The 22,598-nt window shown below is 39.3% G+C and overlaps 1 protein-coding gene across 1 annotated transcript in view; it reads right to left on the bottom strand.

Annotated features, from left to right (window-relative positions):
• TMPRSS15 (transmembrane serine protease 15) overlaps window positions 1-21,942 on the bottom strand; it is an 83,484-nt gene extending 61,542 nt beyond the window's left edge. The window contains 6 exon segments of the mRNA XM_077815071.1: window positions 3,763-3,871; window positions 8,149-8,276; window positions 14,716-14,761; window positions 16,744-16,940; window positions 21,183-21,250; window positions 21,718-21,942. Of these exon segments, the coding sequence (XP_077671197.1) occupies window positions 3,763-3,871; window positions 8,149-8,276; window positions 14,716-14,761; window positions 16,744-16,940; window positions 21,183-21,250; window positions 21,718-21,942 (773 nt within the window).
• Window positions 21,943-22,598: the final 656 nt, after the last annotated feature.

The following is a 22,598-nucleotide window of genomic DNA, read 5'->3' as shown; positions in this document are numbered from 1 at the left end:
TTGTTCTATCTTTTCTAAGAGGCGTTAATGATTGGGCAAATTCTTATATAGTGATAACTCATATCCTTGGTTACTACCAGAGCCTACAGATTCCTTACATACATAAAACATGCACTTCAGGGTTTGAACCTTCTAATAATTTGGAATCAGAAGTAGAAATGGGTAGCTCTTTTTATTAAACTGGTTGCTAATTTGTGGCCCTCTTCTGATACTTGGCTCATGATGAGTATCACTTTAATTCCCAAGTAGCTTCATTTAAGTCAAATGAACTTTTGTGGAGTATTTCAATAATCAACAAGAGAAAGGATTTCAGAATCTATGACTTAGTCCATGCTACCTTCCTCCTTGTTCCAAAACCACAATTTAAGTTCAGAAGAACCGGAGCTGTCCAACCTATGAGTTGGCTCTATGTCTTCACTTCTAAGCGTTGCACAGCAGTCTGTTGCATCAGTTCAATATCAGAAGTGCTGCATCCTATTCCCCCCCCTCCATCACATTCTCCATATTTTTTCTAAATGATTCTCTCTCTACTCTCCCCATCAGAAATACATGGTGGTCCAAGATCCATAAGTCCACTGCCAAAATCAATTAATCATTCCAACAGAACCATGGATTTGTTGTTCTCTGTGGTTGTGATTCCCAGCGGAAACCCAAATACAGATTTGAAAGCAACATGCCTGTCATAACCAGTTAGGAGATACACATGGAACAAGGTTTCATACAGCTTGTAATCCTTTTTATTTTTCTTTTGTGGCTGTGCACAGATACAAACATAAATATATATATTTATGAAAAATGAAAAGATGAAGAATGCTGTGAAAAATAAATACACTGGGGGAGGACTGCTTGTGTAATTAAATATGATGGAGGGAAATTGACCACACTGTTGCCATCATATTATTTTTATGCTTTAGGTAAAAAAAAAGATGAAATTATATCTTTATTAAGGAAACAACTAGAAAAGGGAACACAGAAAACATCTTTTATCAGGGGTTACTGCTGAACTTTCTGGTTACTTAGTAGAGAAGGAAAGGATGGAAAAAGATCAAACTTGGTTGTGCTGCAGGTTGATTTTTTTTAATAAATATTTTCTAACAAGAACAACATAAAATGCATCCCATTGGTGACTGAAAAATTCAAAAGACTCCCCAAAGAAACAATTGCACCCTGAAGGAAGACAAGTGTCTGAGTTAGGAGATACCCAGCTGATCTTTTCAGGCTTTCATTGTGAGTACTTAGGCTTTTCTAAGGCAGAGAACTGAAGAATAAAACTAGACAATTATTTTTCCCATTGAGAAACATGTAGCTACACACATTTGATGCATCATTACTGTAATGTTGGACATAGTAGATGAACCTTTAAAAGGCATTTGACTCAACTACACCGGAGGGTGTGGCATCCAAAGGTTAACCCTTAGACACAGGACACTTCCTCTTATGTTTGCATGTTATCTGTGATGCTCCTTTATCTATCAATTCACTATGCAGCACAATCTCATCACTTCATGACAGAGAAGTGTTAGAGAGCTGCTATATAAAGGCTAGGTATTATTGTTAATAATAACTGATGGGATGATTTTGATTCAGATTACTGATATGGGAGTATTTTAATATGAAAGCATTCTCATCCAGACCTACTCTGACCTTTGTGGGATGATGTCATGGGGTTCACTCACCACTAGGGGTGCATCCTCCTGGCCGTTCTGGGGATTAGCTCCTTCTAGGTGCTGTCCCCACCTGTGGTGGTCTCCCCATCCATCGTCCTCTTTCACCTTGTGGCCCCTCTTACATCAGCAGCTACAGCTTCCTCTTTGTGTCTTGGACCTCCCTTTCTGGGACATCAAAGTCTTTCAAGGCAAACTGTCCAAGGGAGTCTACTCACTACTGCCTGGTCTGTGACACTTCCCCATTGGCTGGCAGGGGAACCCAGGCTCATCCGCTACTATGGGTTCCAGCTCAGGGACCCTCTAGTCAGCTGCCAAGCTCTGCTCCACCCTGGATCTTACTGCCTTTTCCCAAAGACTTTCCTTACCTTTTGACTCTACCCCCTTCTCTGGGTTTGTCAGCCACACACCTGCTTCCTTCCTAGGAAGTAACTTTCGGCTACTTATCTCTATACCCCCAAACACACCTTCCTTCTTCCAGGGAGTGACTAGAGCCTACTTCCACATATCCCCTTTCTGCTCTCAGCTCCTGGCCTTTACGCAGGTCCTGCTTGTTCCTGTTCAGCTGAGCCTTGCCTAATTAATTCCTGCTCCCTGCCTCCTCCTCCAGGTGCTGCCTGGGAAGCACATTGGCCCTGATAGCCAGCCTTACCCCTTCAAGCCTTGTCTGGGATGGACACCCCGTCACAGAGGGGTACTTTCATTCAGGCAGAGCCCCAATGACTCTAATAGGGGCCTTATGCCTTATTCCATTTTTGTAGGTATGTGGGCCATAATTTATTTCATGTGTTTAAATTGGGTAAATTCATCACCAAGGCCTATATTTTAAAAATTAGGTGGCTACAGTTTGGGTCCTAAACCCTTTTTTAGGTACATGATTGTTAAAAGTGCTGAGTACCTACCTGTTTCCACTGATGTCACTGAGAGCTGTTGGGTGCTCAGGCTACTTATTTAGGTGCCTTATTTTAGTCACCCAATTTTGAAAATCTTGGTCCAGAATCGCTAGATCAGTGGTTCCCAACCTTTCCAGACTACTGTGGCCCTTTCAGGAGTCTGATTTGTCTTGCCTACCCCGAAGTTTCACCCGACCCTTAATATATAATATCTACTATATCTGATAATTAGTGTTTGCCAGCAATTATCAGTGAATGGCACTGCAGATATCAGAAGCTGGAGAGTGATGAATGTGTTTATAAAAAGGAAAACAGAAGACTTAAATACACTGCTGACTAGTTGAGATAAATGGGCAAGTTAAGTACCTGCCCTGCCAGAACAACCTCAAAAACTGGGACTTTCAAAGGAGCCTGTGTGATTTAGGATCCCAACTGTCACTGAATTTCAGTGAGAATTGGGTGTCTAACTCCCAAATTAATCACCCTCATTGGGTACATGAGGATCACAAGACTGCCATTTTACAAAGACATTACAAGAACCTTTGCTTCTCAAAGTACTTTTGAGTGTGCTAGTTGGCATAGAGTGGGATTTTCAGAAGCACCTAAGGCCCAGATCCTTGAAGATATTTAGGCACATAAGTCCCATTGAAATCAATGGGAGTTAAGTGTCTAAAAATCTTTGAAGAGCTGGGCCAAAGTGACTTAGGAACAGAAGTCCCATTGACTTCCAGCAGAGACTTGTGCCCCTAAGTCACTTAGGCACATCTGAAAATCCTGCTCGTCAACAACAGTTATCTCTTTCTAAAACTATTACTTTGAAGGTAATATTTCCAGTAATATTTTTATGAAAGATAACTTTCTGTGGAATGGAGAGTCAACTGAGTGGTAATACACCCAAATTATCCAGAGCAGACAAGTACTTACATATATAGAAAGTGAGTACCCGAGGTTTCTCACACCATCCCTACCACCTCATGCATCAAATATCTTAAGTGAAAAAACTGATGGTATATTTGACTCTTGAAGTTTGTGCCTTGTTTTAAAGAAAGCTGTGTACATAAATGGAAGAAATTTCTATTGTACATTTTACATGAACATCTTAACAGGGAATACAGAACACAGGGAGTACGTTCTGATATACAGGAAATGAAAACACCTTACAATCAAATAGATGCTAGGAAACAACATGTTTTGAAGCTACTTACCGTATAATCCATTGGCAAACAATGTTTGAATTATAAGGCTTTGGATAATTAATAGAGTGGAAAGATCCAGAGGAGCCAGTCAACATAAATTTTCCATCACAAGTTGTAGCTGTAAAGAAATAATCATTAATATTTGCCATAGTACAATATGAAATTTGAAGGTATTGCCTGAATGAAACTGGGCTCAGAAACAGACTTATAACCACAATTTGTAAAATGTATTATAGGGAACAGTCCTGCATTGACAGGGGGATAAGCTAAATGACCCAATAGATCTTTCCTATTTCTAACTCCTATAACTGTATGATTTCACAGTACAAGCTTGACTTTTTTTTGTCTCACTGACATATTATGGAAAACATTGTACAGTAGTCAGAAACAACACTGCTTATCTAGCCATTCATTTTTTGTATTCTCCTTCCCTGTTTTATTATTATTAAGTGCATTCACAGAGACACAGGATCTTGCCTTCAGAGTTCATATTTCCTACTGCTCATTCATCCTGGAGCTCATGAAGGATGTGGTTCACACCTTTTTTAAAAATCAGTGAATTTAACCAAAAACACAAATGCAAAAAGCCCAGTAAGAACATGAAAATGGACAAAGTTTTACATTTGCACATTTTGAATTCCATAAGGTATTTTTTCCTAAAACAGAGGCATTGTCCAAATCTAACATTAAATACTTTTCCTGTATCCTCACTGACACTGATCATTAGGGTAGTCTTATTTTTAAAATAACATAAATGTTTTTCCCTATGCTTTCCATTTACCATTTAGATATTTTACTTGAAAAATGGACAGCTACTATATTTTAAATGCAATGCCACATATTACTCAGGGAGCAAGAGAAAGTTGCTCAATTTGATACAGATCATAAGAAGTTATATATTGTTAGTAAGGTATTTTTGTCTTTCTTAATATGGATGTGACTATTACCCCATTATTAATAATAATAATGTGCTAAATTTATCAAGTGCACAAAGGTGTGGTATTTTCTTATAGATGTGTAGCAAAATAGATGCCAGCCTCGTAGAGTTATCACCCCATAATGACTAAGGCAAAGTTTGGCATGTGCTTTGTTTGTTCAACAATTCCCTTTTGCTGGTCTCCCATCCCCCTTTCCTTTATCTGCTCTCTCACACTATCTGCCCCTAATCCAACCCTCCCCATCACAGATCTTACTGACTGTAAGAGGGCTACACAACACAAGAGCATTAAAACATAAATCCACTTATCCAAGCAGGAGATTTCCCCAAACAGTCACAAAGAGTTAGTGTTTAAAGGTACTGGCACAGGGCTAATGGTGTTGTCCCTTTGGATTTCCCTAGCCTCCTCACTGGTGACTCCGGATTGCTTCAACTACTTCCCTTGCAGAGAAAGGAGGCACCTCGGGTCAGGGTAAGGCAGAGTCTGAGCTGTTCTTTTGACTTCTTCTGCTGCATTGCTGGAGCCCCTGGGTAGCTCCAGCTGCTTCCCTTGCTGGGACAGAAGAAGGACCTTTTGGTCCAGTGTGGGGTTTCCTGGAAATTGCTCTTGTTGCTTCTCCACCCCGCGAGAATCTGGACAGCTCCAACCACTTGTCTTGGAGGCTGGGTGCATTTAGGATTTAATCCTGCTCTCATTTAAGTCAATGACAACACTCACATTAACTTCAAAAGAGTAGGATCCAGCCCATCTGTTTCATGTGCAGAGCCTTTACTTGTCGATGAAGGTTTATTTCTTCACTGCTAACGTAGGTTAATCTCTGTTAGCAAAGTAGCGATGCTGTGAAGTAGGTTTATTATGGTAGACAAAAACAGGGGTCTTCGCGCCCGTCATGAAAAATAATGCGCCCAAGTGCTGAGCGCCCAAACTCCCTCTCCTTAGACTGATGTGCTACATGGCTGCTTTTCCAACAAAATTAATTAATAAAAATAGTTTAGGCTTTCCCTACTTCTCTGGAGACCCCTTAAGTACTATTTCTAACTGCCCTTCAGTATTGCCTATTGCTGTTGCTGCCCATAGCACAGCCAGAAAGAAATATTTCATGGCAATTTTATTGATAAAACTAGAAAATGAATGTATCTTTCATCATCCGTTGTCTGAACCTCTGCTTAAAAGCTTATGGATTTCACTACACTTTGTCAAAGGCAGGAAGAAACGGTTAGAATTTCACCTTTCCTGTAATGTATCTATACATCTCTAGCATATGCTAAATTCAGTAATACTAGAGGGAGAAATAAACTGGGGGGAGGAGAGGAGGAATCAAGTAGTTTAGTTGTTTAAGTTGTTTAAAGGGAAATAACACATTTTGTGTGCCAAAGAACTTGAACAAGAATTATAAATTGTCTGTAAATCTCATGTAAAACTCTGTGGCACTTCTGAAAAGCCAGACAACTTTAGCTATTATACAGCTGTATTAAGTCACTCTGGGGGATGGGACAGGAGTGAAAAATCAAAGAGGTAGAAAACTTGGCAGGTCTCCCAAATGTGCACATTGCTTATTGCCTTTCTGTACACTGGCTCTGCAAATGTTGCTAAGAAGCCTAAATATAGAAGCCTGGAAAAGCTCTTTACTTTTGAGCATAAGATTTAAGATTCAAAATCTAAAATAAGGGCGATGGGCTGAATAACATGTTATCCTGAAACCAGACTTTTATATTCCCCCAGGTTGTGAAGAACAGCTTTCAGTGAAAATGTGAACTGAAAAGAATAGGTTGGATGCTTGATCCACCAGCACAAATGAAAAGGAAAAGGATACCACCAGTAACTCCCTAGAGCAGGCTGTAACTTCTGGATTTTGCTTTGTGAATACTCTACATCAAGCTTCTGTGTGACATAATTGCACATCATCTCTGTCCTAAAGACCCAGGCAAGTTTGGACTCAGTTTTATATATTCAATGCAATATAAATAAATGTTGCTTTAAGTAAGAAATAATGTTCTGATTTTTCAAAGGAACTGAGCAGTCAAAGATTTCACTGAATTCTCCCTTATTTTACAAGTGTTTCTATTAGTTCTCTACAAAACATAAGCAAAATCTGTGAGCAAAACTGACCTCACAAGCAAACTTGGTCCTGCCTCAAGGCAGGGAGCTGGACTTGATGACTCTCAAGGTCCCTTCCAGCCCTGCATTTTTATGATGCTATGAAAAAGTGTTATTTATTCTAATAAAAATATGCAATTACTGTTAACCATAAAAAATGATTGGTTTATTTCTTTAAATGTTGCAGGTAGAATACTTTGTATTACACATAACGTGGAATATTTATGTACTGCTTCAGACTGCTGTACAAACTTTAGCTAAATCATTGGCAGGTGCTATTGCATCAAACTTTTTCTGAGTCAAAGGCCCAATTACGCAAACTCCTGAATTCCTTTTCACTTCCACTGATTTAATGGGAATTGATGGCTGGAATGAAATTTATTTGGCTAAGTTTGTAGTGAAGTGCAAGATTACAAGAGATTTAAGTATGTGTGGTGGCTTTTTTTCTCTAGTGCTTTGTTCCAATTGTTAAAGAACTACATTTTTTCCCCAAGAAGGTCACTAACACTGGTCACAGGTTTCCAAAAGGAGGAAACTCAAGTGTCCAAAACCCTGACGGACCTGCAGAGTGATAAGTGGTGGTTCCCAGAAGGGAGTATAACTTGGTTTTGAGCTAAGTGTGAGGAGAAGAATGAGATTCCACCTGAAGACAGGTACAGGTACAGGCAAGGGACCAGAGAGACAAGAAAGGGGTCAGAGGTGCAGTTAGCACATAACAAGAGCAGTCAACAATTTGAAGAAGGGGCTCAGCACCATTTGAGGTCAGACCTATTCTTGAGATGTTCCTGAGTCATTTTTGGTAATATTTGATCAGTTCCATTGCAAACATTCTAGTAAGATGGAAACCAGGTTTGAGATAATAAAGAGAGACCTATAAATTGCCTCAGTGCAGTAGAATCCCCCTGGTCAACAGTATTAAAAGCTAATTGAGAACAGTGAGCAATGGAAGAACATCAGATTGAAGTAGGATACCATTATCAACTATCACAAGGGACATCTTTGTACTGGTTCCACCAAGAAATTAAGGTTAATGCATCCTGGAGATGGCGTATGTGGTTCTGCAGCTGCATAGCAACATCATTTGATAGCACAATGTTGGATATCATTGGTAAATTATTTGACAACGGCTTTCCCATTAGATGAACAGAGCTGGTTTATGCTGCTTCAGCATTAAAGCATACAAATATTCATAAAAATATCAAGCTAATCTATAGTTTCATACATTTCTTAAAGAGTAAATTATCTTCTTGAACTCTATTTTTCACTTCTAGTGGGACTGGTTTGGAAGATACTTTTACTGCTTAATATATTGACAAGTACAAGCAGATTTAAAGATTGATTCGGAGCTTTACATTCTTACCACATATTTTTTCAGATTCATCTGAACCATCTGGGCAGTTTGGTACTCCATCACAAAATAAGTCTTTACTTATGCAGTTTATGGCATCAGCACAAGGTTCTTCAGGAGGCAAACATGTCACTGAAATAATAATTGAAAAAAGAAAAGGGGAAAAATAAAATTATATTAGAAAGGAGAACTGACTTGCCTTTGGGACTCCATCACAAACCTGATTACACAACAATTATGTGAGTGGTATGTCTAACTTGCTTATGGTTTTTTACATGCTCTGAGTCAATAAATAATACCTGAAAGGTGAATATTAGTACAGAAGGCTGAATAAGTTCAGAAATATGAAAACTGAACATTCACTTCTTGTTAGAACTAAGCTCAAAAGGAGGGCTGGTGGAAATCTTTTTATCACTTTTTTTTGCAAAATGAAAAAAAAATCATTTTTATTTGACTCAATTGGAAATTCATTTTTTTCACCTTCAATCATTTCATAAAGAATTTAAAATTTGTCATGGAAAAAAAATTCTCACATTTTGAACAGCACTAATAAAAAAGCCCTTTAAAGGACAAATTTTAGTAATATTATAAATCTCTGAGGAAAAAAATCTATTTTTGTACAATTCTCTGCCCAGATTCTGCAATCAGCTCCCTGGGGGTGGACCCTTAAGTCTGTATGGAGTCACACTAACAGCACTGCCCAAGGGTGTAAGTGTCCCTCCACATGGATCTAATTGTTGGATCAGGGCCAAAGAGTGCAGTCCTGACCCCATTTAAGTGAATAAAAATTCTGCCAATGGAGCAGGATTGAACCATAAAGACATTTTGGATAAGCATCCTGGAAGTACATACCTCACGGGATAGAGGTGAGGAGAAGGGTAATCACTCAGTTCTACGTACATTTGTTTTTGCTTTTGTTAGTAAATGCATATGAGTGAAGGTGGAAAAGATCTGACTTAAGAAAAAAGGGGCAAAATACTTATAAGAACATAAGACTGACCACACTTGATCAGATATATGGTCCCTCTAACCCAGTATCCTGTCTTTTGACCATGGCTGGTGGCAGATGCTTCAGAGGGAATCAACAGAACAGAACAATTATTGGGTGATCTATCTTGTCCTCCACCTTCTGAGAATCACAGGTTTAAGGAAACCCAGAGTAAGGGGTTGCATCCCTGACTATTTTGGACTAATAGCCATTGATGAACCTATCCATGAATTAATTTAATTCTTGTTTGAACCCAGTTATACTTTTGGTCTTCACAACATCTGGCAATGAGTTCCACTGGTTGACTATGCATTGAGTGAAGTACTTCCTTTTCTTTGTTTTAAACCTGATGCCTATTAATTTCATTGGGTGACCCCTGGTGATTTTGTTATGTGAAGGGATAAATAACACTTCATTATGCACATTCTGCACACCATTCATGATTTTGTAGACCTCTATCATATCCCCTCTTAGTCATCTCTTTTCTAAAATGAAGTCCCAGCATTTTAAATCTCTCCTCATTTGGAAGCTATTCCATACCTCTAATAATTTTTGTTGCCCTTCTCTGCAACTTTTGCAATTGTAATTATATATAGTTAAGCTGGAGAAACCAGAACTTCACATAGTATTCAAGGTGTGGGTATACTATTGATTTATATAGTGGCATTATGGTATTTTCTGTTTTATAATCTATTCCTTTCCTGATGATTCTTAACAATCTGTTAGCTTTTTTGACTGCTGCCGCACTCTGAGCAGATGTTTTCACAGAACTATTCTTGAGAGGTAACAGCTAACTTAGACCTACCATTTTGTGTGTACAGTTAGGGTTTTTTTTCCCAATGTGCATTACTTTGCATTCATCAACACTGAATTTCACCTTTTGTTGCTCAGTCACCCAGTTTTCTGAGATCACTTTGTAACTCTTCACTTTAGACTTCCCTATCTTGAGAAATTTTGTATTGTCTGCTAACTTTGCCACCTCACAGTTTACCCCCTTTCCCAGACTATTTATGACCATGTTGAACAGCATGGGTCCCAATATGGATCCTTGGGGGCCCTGGCTATTTACCTCTCCCTGCTGTGAAAACTGACCATTTATTTCTACCCTTTGTTTCCTATTTCTTATCTCTAGTTACTGATCCATAAAAGAACCTTTCCTGTTATGCCATGACTGCTTACTTTGCTTGAGAACCTTTGGTGAGGGACCTTGTCAAAAGCTTTCTGAAAGTCCAAGTACACTATAACACTGGATCACCCTTGTCGGAATACCTGTTGACACCCTCGAAGAATTCTAATAGATTGGTGAAGCATGATTTCCCTTTACAAAAGCCATATTTACTCTTCCCTGACATATTGTTGTCACCCATGTGTCTGGTAATTCTATTCTATACTATAATTTCAACCAGCTTGCCTGGTACTGAAGTTAGGCTTACCAGCCTGTAATTGCCAGGATTGCAACTGGAGCCTTTTAAAAAAAAAACTGTTATATTAGCCCTGCTCCAGTCATCTGGTAGACAGACTGATTTAAACAATAGACTATATACCACAGTTAGTAGTTCTGCAATTCCAGATTGGAGTTCCTTCAGAACTCTTGGGTGAATACCATCTAGGGTGACCAGACAGAATATGTGAAAAAATTGGACAGGGGGTGGGAGGTAATAGGAGCCTATATAAGAAAAAGACCCCAAAATCAGGACTGTTCCTGTAAAATCGGGACATCTGGTCACCCTAATACCATCTGACCCTGGTGACTTATTACTGTTTAAATAATCAATTTGTTTCAAAACCTCCTCCACTGACACCTCAGTTTGAGACAGTTCCTCAGATTTGTTATCTAAAAAAAGAATGACTTCTGTGTAGGAATCATCCTTACATCCTCTGCAGTGAAGCCCAATTGCAAATAATTAATTTAGCTTCTTTGCAACAACCCTGTAAATAAAATATTTGCAATACAAAGTGAAGGTGTAAGAAAGAAAATCTGCCATTTGCACTCAAGCAATAGGCCATACACTTCATAGCCTTTATATCATAGCCTGTTTTATGCAGAATAAGAATGTTGGACAGGGCACTGCAAATGTGAAATGGGAATTCCAACTTTCTCCACAACAACCACCAAGGATAAGTAGAAGAACCTTAAACATACCATTCAACTCTAACTCTTCACTGAAGTATCAGCAAAGGGAATGATCACAAACCTTGGTGAGATGCTTGAACTTAGTACATTTCTAGACACAATGAAAAAAACACGAACAAAACTACACCAAATATCCAGAGATATGCTTTGAGTGAAATTAATAGGCAATAAGAGGGTTGGGTTTACAAAAGATACCTTCAATTCCATTTTTATTCCTATTCAAAAAACCAAACTGCACTGCTATCTTCTGGGCATAAGAAAACTGGTATTTTGTTTGAAAATGCTTCTTTTTTTTATTTTAAGACTGAAAAACAAATTACCTCTAAATCACAATCCATAGAGGAGTATAAATTGCTACTGTACATGTAAAAATTACAGATGCTTAGACATATCTGAAATGCATTTGTGTTTCTCATACTTTGCACTAATTAATGATTCTGGGAAATATTTTCAAAGGTACACATGGCAGTGTAAGAGTGTGGGACTCAACCCTGCGGCACCTCCTGCTGGTGTCCTGGGAATTAGCTCCACTTCCAGCCTTGGAGCGCCCTCTTCAGGCCGTTGTCCCGCTTACACCGGGCCCTCGTGTCCCTCCTGGACCTGGTGCCCCTTGTATGCTGGGGTGCTGACCCCTGGCAGTAACCCCTCACTTGCAGCGTCTCCCCTCCCTGGGGGACCTCCCACCCCCTATCCCTACCTCACCTCAGTCGTAGGCTCCTGCCAGTCACCAGCTAGCCCCCACACCCTGGGGCAGACTGCAGTATAAGCCACTCATCACAGGCAAGGTTGAGTTTGGACCTGCTGCCTCTGTCTCACCTTGGGCTGTCCCCTGAAGCCCCAGTACCTGTTGGGCCTAATGCTAGGCCGCAGCCTGGGGCTTTTCTGGCTGGAGCTCCCTAGTTCCTTAGGCCCTTCCCCAGCCCTGCTCTAATCTAGGTACTCTGCTTAGGTCCCTGCAGCCATGTCCCTCCCTCTCAGAAGCTAGAGAGAGTCTCTTGAGCTTCAGCCCAGCAGCCCCTTTATAGGGTCAGCTGAATCTGTTTGGGGCGTGGCCATATCTGAGGCTGCCTCCCAATCAGCCCAGCCTAAGGCTCCCAGCCCCGGCCCTCTCCCAGGACCATTTTAAATCCTTCCAGGCAGGAGCGGGTGACCACCCTGCTACAGGCAGATAGGTACAAAACTTCCACTGAAAGCCAGTGGGAATTAAGCACCTGACTGTAATTTGTGCTTTTCAAAATATCCCCTGTAGTCCACGATTTGCAAAAATAGCTCTATTAATCCAACACCGTATACTATATAATATCCTTTGTGTTTAGGGCCCAATCTTGAAAGGTCTGCTCTGTGCATGGCTCTCCCTTTTCAGTCAATGGAAAGTCTATGTATGAAATATTTGTAGGCTCAGGCCCATAATTTGTACAAGTGAATGGATACCAAAGTCTTCTATGTAAAATAACAACCTTTTCACTATATTTAAGTTACCAACCGAAGACTTGCTTGTTGTGAGTGGTTCTGAATTTATATAAACAAACCAACCTCAAGATTAAAACATTTCAGGAGCACTTTTCCTATCCCTTAAAGGCCTAATAAAAATCTTCCCACTATTGGAAAAGTGCTAATTATTGCTTTAAAGAAGCCCATATTTGCTACTCTGACATTGTCCAGCGTCAAGCAAAGCCACCGACTCTCATGAGTCTCAAAACTCCAGCTCCTGGAGTCAGGTGAGAATCTCAGTTTTGATTTTCTAAATAGTTAAGTTTCTGTTGCTCCTGGCTTTGTAGAAAAGCTTGAAAATGTTAACTTTAAAAGGTCAACAATTCATAACATAACATAAATAATCCAACATATGTTATTTTTAAATCTCATGATTTATTAAGCTAATCTCATCATATATTTGTGTATACATGCAAACCGAGAGAGAGAGAGAGAGAGAGAGAGAGAGAGACTTCAGGTAGATACCAGGTTCTTCCATTAACAAACAATAGCATTATCTTGTATTCTCATGATATGCAAAGGTTCTGACCTGAAGCTGATGGAAGGGGACTTGTAGTGAGATTCGCAGGCTCTGCTAGAACAAAACATAGTTGAGATAACCCTTAGTTTAGTTCTAATCTATATCTGTAAACACTCTAGTGTGTAGATTTACTTTTTTGATGGTTCTCAAAAAAAATCTGAAAAGTTTGGGTGCTTATCTGTTGGTTATCCCATCAACACCTTCCTCCTAACCTTTCTAACAATAGTCTACTCTTTTCTTCTTACCCAACTCTTCCCAAAGCACCTTCTTCCTCTACCATAGGCCCTTGGCTGCTGATTAAGGTATTGGTTATTGTGCGTATGTACTATTGCCAAGACCTCAGTGTGATCATCTCATCTTTATCTCAAAAAAAGATGTGTTATCACAGCCAATGAAGAGCATCTTTCAGCTCAAGAGATAGAGGCTTTGTTTTTGGAGGAAGAACAGACCTGAGTTGAAAATCAGGTGCAAAGTGTGTGGTGTAGTTAACAACAAGGATGCTTGTGTGTACGTAGTGATTGATCATTTAGGGTACAATTTTCTCTCATTACAATTGCATGCAGGGTCAAGTTAGCTCTGAATTACACAATGGGATCGTTACATATTTCAGTCTCTCCCTTTGAGCCTCTTCCAACTGGCTTTAATTGCTCACCTTTGATTCTGAATTTGTAAGGCCCAGCAGCTGTGGCAGCATCCCCGTGTCCAGGGAAACCTAAGTGTGCCTTTCCCCATAAGATTTCCATTGAGAATGGAATCAAAGCTTAGGAAAGTTGTTGCACTAACCATCTCTCATAACATAAGGATGCAAAAAGAAAAGGAGTACTTGTGGCACCTTAGAGACTAACCAATTTATTTGAGCATGAGCTTTCGTGAGCTACAGCTCACTTCATACTCTGTGTGTATATAAAGTCTGCTGCAGTTTCCACGGTATGCATCCGATGAAGTGAGCTGTAGCTCACGAAAGCTCATGCTCAAATAAATTGGTTAGTCTCTAAGGTGCCACAAGTACTCCTTTTCTTTTTGCGAATACAGACTAACACGGCTGTTACTCTGAAACATAAGGATGGATAGCTCTGGCCTTATCTAAACCAATCTGAACCTTTACAAAGTTTTTGTTTGGAGTCAATGGGTGGGCAAAGATTTATGCTTGTTTTTATTTTTTTTCCAGACTGGTTTAAATCACTAGACTCCAAGGACTTCCATACAAAATACAAAAGTTTGTCTCCTCATTATAGGTGAGTTCAAATCCAAGCATCTTAGATTATCTAGGGTATTACTTCAGGTGACATATCACTTTATTGACCAGCTCCCCAGTTGCTGTACTGAAGTGCATCTCCAATGAAGTCAATGCAGCTATGCCAATTTACACAGGATGAATATCTGGCCCTACATTTGTTATTGTACCTTACTTGGGCACACAAGCTAGTTTTCATTTACAAGAAGTACTGACCTGATGATGATAGAGGTGGGCTTGTAGTCAGAGTTTCAGGAGCTGTTGGAACAAAATCAAGTTAAGTGTAAACTTTCTGTATAAAGTATTTTGGAGTTTCACATTAGTGTAGGAATACCTCAAATATTTTTTTACTTGAATGTTCCTCTGAGCCATCTGAAATTTTCCAGTTCTCTCCTGGTGAATATCCTACCTCTCTTGCAGCTTTTCCTCCCACTCTGCAAGCTCACCTAGGATTACCATTCCACATCAAGCCCTTTCTCCCAACTCTCTCATGCACACAGGCTCCTCAATCTCTATTCCTTCTCCTCTTCAAGAAGGATTTTATAGAGAATGTGTGTCTGGGGACTCATGGGGACTCATCTGTGACTGTCAGAAGGGACATATCTTTTCAAGCAGCCATCTTGAGTCATATTACCATTTATATCACAGTACTCCTTGAGGCACCTGCATCGCATAAGACAATATTTGGATCAGTTAAATGAGCTGAAATTAAAATGTGGTATGGCAGCAATTTTCCAAAAAGAAAGTTACTTTCTATCACTATGGAAGCTGTGGGAGCATGGACAAATCACTTCACCTCTGTGCCTCAATTTCCTCATCTGTAAAATGGAGATGAGACTTTTCTTGCTATAGTATGTTGAGATTTAGGAAGTTAAAGTGCTATGTACAATTTTCATTCTAATGATTAATTGGATGTTCAATTACTGATATCATATTGTTGCAGTAGTCCTGGAGGAATACACAGTTGTTATCTCATTTTAAGTCAGACCTGTTAATCTCTCACAGCAACAAAAGTTTGGCTACTCCGAAGCTCACAAGTAGATGTATCACCCTTTCAGTTCATAATTTTCTTCTACAGAATTTCTGGGATATAGTGGTCAATCATTTCCCACAATGATGTGCTGTTTTATAGAAAAAAAAAAAACTTCTAGATGGTGCAAATAGTCAAGATAAATAATGATGTCATGGCTCTGAATTTAGTCATTGAATACCTAAAGTACCTAGCATGAAATGTGCCTTTAGTATATAGAGTGTAAGAAACTTTATCCACCAGATGTCTCTCTCCCCTTATGAAGGCAATCAGTAGCTACTTAATAGTGTCTCAAACAAGGTTAAAAATGTGAGTTAATCAACTTCCACTTCAAGGGATTCAAATTATTTTTTTATTCTCTTCCTCACTGTCAGCCTGTTCCGAAACTCATTGAAGTCAATGGGAAGATTCCTACTTATTTCACTGGGTTTTGGATCAGGTCTTATCCATTACTCATACTCCTCTTCCCTCTGGGTATCGAGGGTCCCACCACCACTTTTTAATCATATTTATGATGCTTAGAATCACCTCATCCACTTATTGACAACTCAGAGTTTTTCCTTTCTGGTTAAATGAAACTGAATCATCAAATCCTTTTAAATTCCATTCTTGATGTTTGTTTCCACTTACATGAGATCCCACTTCCTTCCCTTATCTGCCTTCACAAGCAAAGCAGAACATCTCACTTTCTATGAACACTAGAACCTCTCACTACCCTTGGTCCAAATGTTGGGAGAAAGAATTGTATTTACTTATGAAATAACATTGTTGGGCCTTAATTACATTACCTTGAAGGACATTGGTAGGCATCACAAATGATGGACACCATAAATAAAGGATTAATATTATGGAATTTCACTGGGCTTCCATCATTATTTTATCCTCTTTTTTCCCTTTTAAAGCGTATATATCACACTGACACACCCTTCTGTGAAGATGACTGCATCGCTCCCAGTGTGGTTTGTGAATGCTGCTTCCAGGTTGGTTAAAGGAGATCACTTGTGAACAGCTCACAGGCTATTGGTCAAGATTTTCCAAAGTATTTAGGTACCTAACTCCCACTGAGGATTTGGGCCTTCTTCCCTACAACTTATGTAGCCTCTGTTGTGCCAGCTAGTAAAGGAATCTCCTGTAATGGAATTTTCATGGGTGGATTTGTATACCTGCATATATGCCATTGCAGGATTGAGTGCCAATGTCTGCAATTGACTTACATTTCAAGGTTTCAAAGAAAGCAAATAATTTTCATAGTTACCTGTGATTTCTATGCTGTTCACATCAATGTTAATAGTCTGCAAAAGGCTAGTTTTATTTGCTTTAGTTCCTAAAACGAGTTCATTCTTTGTTTTCTCATTAGATACCCACTGTGCAAAGTATAGGTTGAATATTACGATAATGCTGCCATTTCTGCCAAACAGAAAACACCACAGAAGAAAAAACAAGTTAATTACACAAAATACCAAGTGAATAACATATTTGACATATTGTTTTTTAAAATCAAGATTACGTTTTTTTTCTAAAAGATATATACTCTAGTTCAAACAAGAATTATTTTGGTGAAGTTCTGTTGCCTGTGTTTATATAAGAGATCAGACTAGATCAGGGATCAGCAATGTTTGGCACGCAGCCCACCAGGGTAAGCCCCCTGGTGGGCCGGGCCGGTTTGTTTTCCTGCCGCGTCCACAGGTTCAGCCGATCACAGCTCCCACTGGCCACGGTTTGCTGCTCCGGACCAATGGGAGCTGCGGAAAGTGGCACGGGCCGAGGGATACCTGTGGCAGGTAAATGGACATGGAAGGTAAACAAACTGCCCTGGCCCGCCAGTGGGCTTACCCTGGTGGGCCGCGTGCCAAACATTGCTGATCCCTAGACTAGATGATCACAGTGGTCCCTGCCGGCTATAGAATATATGAATCTAATGAGGATCTCATTCTAATAATAGGTTCCATCCACCAAACTCAAACTGTCAGGGTATAATGGATGAGCAACTAGAGATATGGTGAAGGGAGATAATTTTTAAAAAGTACTGAACACCTTAGAAACTTGAAGCCTGATTGTCCTTTCACTTACATTGCTGTAAATCAAAAGTAACTCCATTTAAATCAAAGGAGTCAATTGTGTTATACCGGTGTAAATGAAAGGAGAATCAGGACCTGTGTTTAGCTAAACCCACACTGAGTCTTGATTAGGTCTCGCATTTTAGGCTTTATAACAATGACAATAGCCTTGAAATATCCACATGATAAAACATCATGTAAAGTACTTCTTTTTGTGACCCCAAAGTTAAGTATGTTTGTGTCACAGGTGGATTCAATAAGCACTGGGGCTGTTCGCATGAAACAATACAGGGTGAAATCATGTTTTCACTGAAGTCAATGGCAAAACTTCCATTAATTTCTTTGGGGACAGGCTTTCATTTAAAGTGATGCCCTGGTAATTAGAGCAGGGCAAAATTTTCTGCAGAAACATTATTTCACTAATAAATAGAGATTTGTGACAACCAAAACGTGGTGAATTTTTATCGACTTTGGAAAATCGTTTCACTTGAAAAAAATACGAGAAATTTCAAAATGGTTCATTTTGACATGTCCAAACTGAAAGTTTGATTCTGGGGGCTAGATTCACAAGGTGACTTAGGTGCCATTCCCATAAGTCAGAAGGTGGTGGTGGCATCCCCTTAAGACCACTAGCAAACACACTCAACTGGTCTGTAGGAAACCCAGGTTTGAATCCCCACTCTGGAGATGAAACTTGAACCAAGGTCTCTCATATCCCCTGATAGCTGTCCTTACCACCAAGATACTGGGTCTTTCCCCTTGAAGCTGTCCCACTTTCAAAAAAAAAAATATTAACTGGAATCTGGGTGTCCCCCTTCCCAGATGAATACTCTAATCACCAAGATAGAGAGTTTCTTTCTCTCTCTTTTGCCCAATGAATATTTCACTATTGAATACAAAGTGGAACAGCTTCAACAGGCAAAACTGAAGGGATACCAAATAGCCAGGTGGTTAAGGCAGTCACCTGATATATAGGAGACCTGGGTTCAAGTTCCTGCTCCAGAGTGGAGATATGAACTCAAGTTTCCAACACTCCAGGTAAGTGCCCTTGATATAAAGGAGGACAGCACCCCATCCTCCTTCTGTTTTGTGAGTGGCCTTAAGTCCCTTATATTTCTTTTGCTTTTATTAAGAAACATTTAAAGTTGTCTGCAATTGGAAAAAAAAAAAAACAACGTGTAGTTTAATCTGCAACAATTTTTTCTGACTTTTTGATTCACCAAAAATTGCCCGCAAATTCAGTTTCGAGTCAGCCCCAAACCATTTCCTCCTGATTTTTCAGAACTGCTATCAAACTGAAAATGTATATATTCACACAGCTCTATTAGTAACCCCTGTTATTCAGGTCTATACTTATAGCAACATCTTGGTTGAGTTGAATATATAATGTTGCTTATTGGAGAAAAGGACATTTTCTCTCCCTGCTGAAAAACAGCAGTGACCGCCCTTATTGCAAAGTATTTGTGCTAGCAGACTGCCACTGATTCAACAGCACTCTTTGATATGAGGTGATTAATCTTATCACTGCACTGAGCACAGTTTGCAATATATTAAAAGACTAATTTCTTAAATGATTCTGATAACCTCTAGGCCATGCTGAGTAAACAAAAGCTTTTATTGCTGTCTTTGTGACTCAGCCGAGTTCCAAGGGTGAGACAATAATCAGATTTCCCAAAAGGGTAAACAATTTTTTATGAAGAGTCAAGTAGAAAATAATTGCTGAGTCAAAGTAATAATTTAAGTATTTGCACAGTGGACAGGAATAGAGATTATTCCAAAGAATGTAGGGGCCTGATACAAAGTCCTTTGAAGTTAATGGAGTCTCCCTGTGACTTCACAGAGGTTTGGCTCCCACTTTACCTGCACAAAAGGAAAAGAAAAGGAAAAAAAAAATCTATTTTGCCATAAAATGTCTAGAGGGCATAAGTTAATAGGAGTGTATTGGGGGGAGGGGAAGAGGAAGCATCAAACCTCAGGAAAATCAACCCACTTAGGGTAAATCTACATTGCTCCGGGGGTGTAATTTCTGTCTTGGGTAAATGTACCTGTGCTAGCTTTGATTGAGCCAGCATGTGGCAAATAATAGCCTAGCCATGGTTAGTGACCGAAACTATAATGAAACACCTCTCCATGTTATTTTAAAGCTCATAAAAATAGAAATAATATTAGATATGTAATCTATGATTAGGAAAATGGTTGTGGGAGAATATTTCATGCTCACTAACATCTCCTCCTGTATGCTTATAAATGGAGAAAACAGCTCTTTACAAATATATGAATACCCTACTCTTTAAATACATATTCATAGTGCTGCTCTGGGATCCTCTCTCTCTCTCTTTCTCTGTTTGTCTCATTTCAGTCTCTCAAAGTTGTATTAAAAGAAAGGAAAATACAGTGTTGGGTTTCCTCTCTTTTCTTTACTGAAAGCCTGATTCTCTGTAGTCATTTATGCCAATGCAGAGTGGGTTTACGATGCTACTAGATCAGAAAAGCAGTGTTGTACACCCACTCTGCAACGGAGTAATGGAGAATCAGATGCTTTATTTTATTATTTTGGAAGATTGTGTGGGAGAAAGTACTGTTAGGGGCATAGTAATTGCATGCTCCTCTGTCTGTCTGACACAATCCCTGAATGTATGGTACACCCACAAATATTGTTCAGGAGCATTACTTTCTGCTTCAATAGCACTGATGTCTCCTGCCCTGTACAAGTGAACATTGTTTGATGACCTGATTTTGAGCCTGTTTTGAACTCTCAGGCTCTGATTCAGCAATCCATCCCTAAGCATGTGGTCAAGTGCTCTGCTGTATACCTTTGAAGCTACATTGAAATGTTTGGGACTTGAGCATGTCCTGAAGTTGTTTAGTGAATAGGGATGGTCCTGAGCAGATGCTCTGCTGAATCAGGGCCGCACTGAAACATGAGCAGACTGGACTGAAGTCAAGTTTAGTTAGGCTTGTGGCATAACTGGCATGAGGGAAATAAAGCTAACCATCCTTTAATAAAACAGAGTATACCCCACATGTTTTATACTGTTCAAAATGCACGAGGTGTGGGTCTGTCTGGGTTATAATAGTAGCCTAATCTCTATCACCACCAAGAAGAGCTGATCCTAAACTGTCATACATTGAGGTATCTCCATTGGTGCTAGGTCAGTTTAAACCAGCTGAGGATCTGTCCCTCAATCTTGAACTTGTCTCTAGTTCTCTAAGCCGCCAGGGTCTGGGACCACTCCGGATGAAGCACTCTCAGTAGAGCTTGAAAAAAGGCAAACACATTTTCTGTGAAAAAATTTACAGATTTTTAAAATTATTTTTCATTCAAATTTTGACAATTTTCTGGCCGTGGAAGAGAATTACTGTATATTGCTTGACACCCTTTGGCCAAGGCTTCTGAGAAGAATATAACTACACTGTGGAGGAATATAACTACACTGTGCTTCTCACAATAGTGTTCATCAAAGGAAGGGGAGAGATGAAATGTTCTCGATGGACCCCTTTGAGAGACAAAATCTTTTTTAGGCACTGTTGAGATTCATAATCTAATGAGGATTTTTAAATTTAAAAATTATGAACTACAGTGTATACCCACTTGAACTGCAAAACTTCAGAGTTCTTATATTCATTCTTCAGCTGACTTGCTTGATAGATTTCATTTATCTATACAAAAATATGAAAAATTCTGAAGAACTACAAGTTAGAAATATACACAATTACACATTACAATTATGATTTTAACACCACACATGTTTTTCTTCCTAAATGAAATATGCTCCTTGAGGTGACTGAAATTGACATTTTTGTCAGTTTCACTGCTGCTATTCAATTAACAGTGGTTAAAGGGACAAGAATCATGTCAATTTCAGTCACCAACTGCCAGGGCTCCTAGATAGCCAGGCCATGGCATTGAGGACAGGGACCAAGGGAGACCAGTGTCCTGGTCTAGCTGAATCCCCAGGCAGGTTTCCGATGGAACCATCTCATATTTGATGAATCTGCATTTTCCAAAAATGTTTTGTCAGAAATTTTCCAACAAGTTATAACCGATATTAGATGCCTTTAAGAAATCAATACAGTTAATGGCATGTTATCTGTTATATCCTCTTGAGTTAACCACAGACTCTTACCAATTGTTGAATATCAAAGGCAAGAGCCTTGAAGTCAGCTGATGAGTTGTCTTGTAAACCAGGGCTGAATGATGCTCCTGACAGTATTTTAAATGTTCCTGTGGCTGCATGACTGTTTCCATATACTTCAGTTGGATTATTTAAAGAAAAACAAAACAGTGGAAGTGTTGAATTATGTAGAGATGTAAGCAAGAGGTTGCATTTGACTTTTCCAATAAAGATCATCATAAAATATTGCTACTCTCTCCTTTCACATTCTATTCAGAGCTTTTCTTTGTGTTGCACTGGTTTCAAAAGAAAAGTCAGATTCTTTTCTGCTGCTTAAAGGATACTATTTCACAATGCTAACATCTTTAAATCCATGCTATTTTTTTCTAATCCCATTACTTTCAATTATATCTTCATTTCAGAGCTTCCTGGAACCACTATATTGCCTGCTGAAAGAGGCAATGACTGGTCAGCTTCCTCCAGCTAGAGCAACTAACCGATACAAGGGAAGCATGGTGGGCAATGAGCCATTAAAAGTTTATAAGTTCTTGGACTGCAGGCACCAAGTCTCACCCTGTTGGCTTTCTACAAAGTAAAAGCTCTGTGAACTTCTATATACACATACACCCCTTTGAGAAAATACTGCTTTCACTGAATGAATTATTATATGACATGTGTGACTGACCTTTTCTATCAGAACATACATGATTGTGTGGATGAGTTTATAAAAAACAAGTTCAAACAGGAATTAATTCAAGGAATATCCTATGGCCTGTGGTATGCAAAAGGTCAGATTAGAAGATCACAGTGGTCCCTTGTGGCTTTATAAACTATGAAAAAAATTATGTGCAAGTAGGTAGTAAGGGCTAGATTCAGAAAAGGACAGACACCTC

The sequence above is a fragment of the Eretmochelys imbricata genome, chromosome 1 (assembly GCF_965152235.1).
Source record: "Eretmochelys imbricata isolate rEreImb1 chromosome 1, rEreImb1.hap1, whole genome shotgun sequence".
Lineage (NCBI taxonomy): Eukaryota > Metazoa > Chordata > Testudines > Cheloniidae > Eretmochelys > Eretmochelys imbricata.
This window is presented reverse-complemented; position numbering and strand designations above follow the sequence as displayed.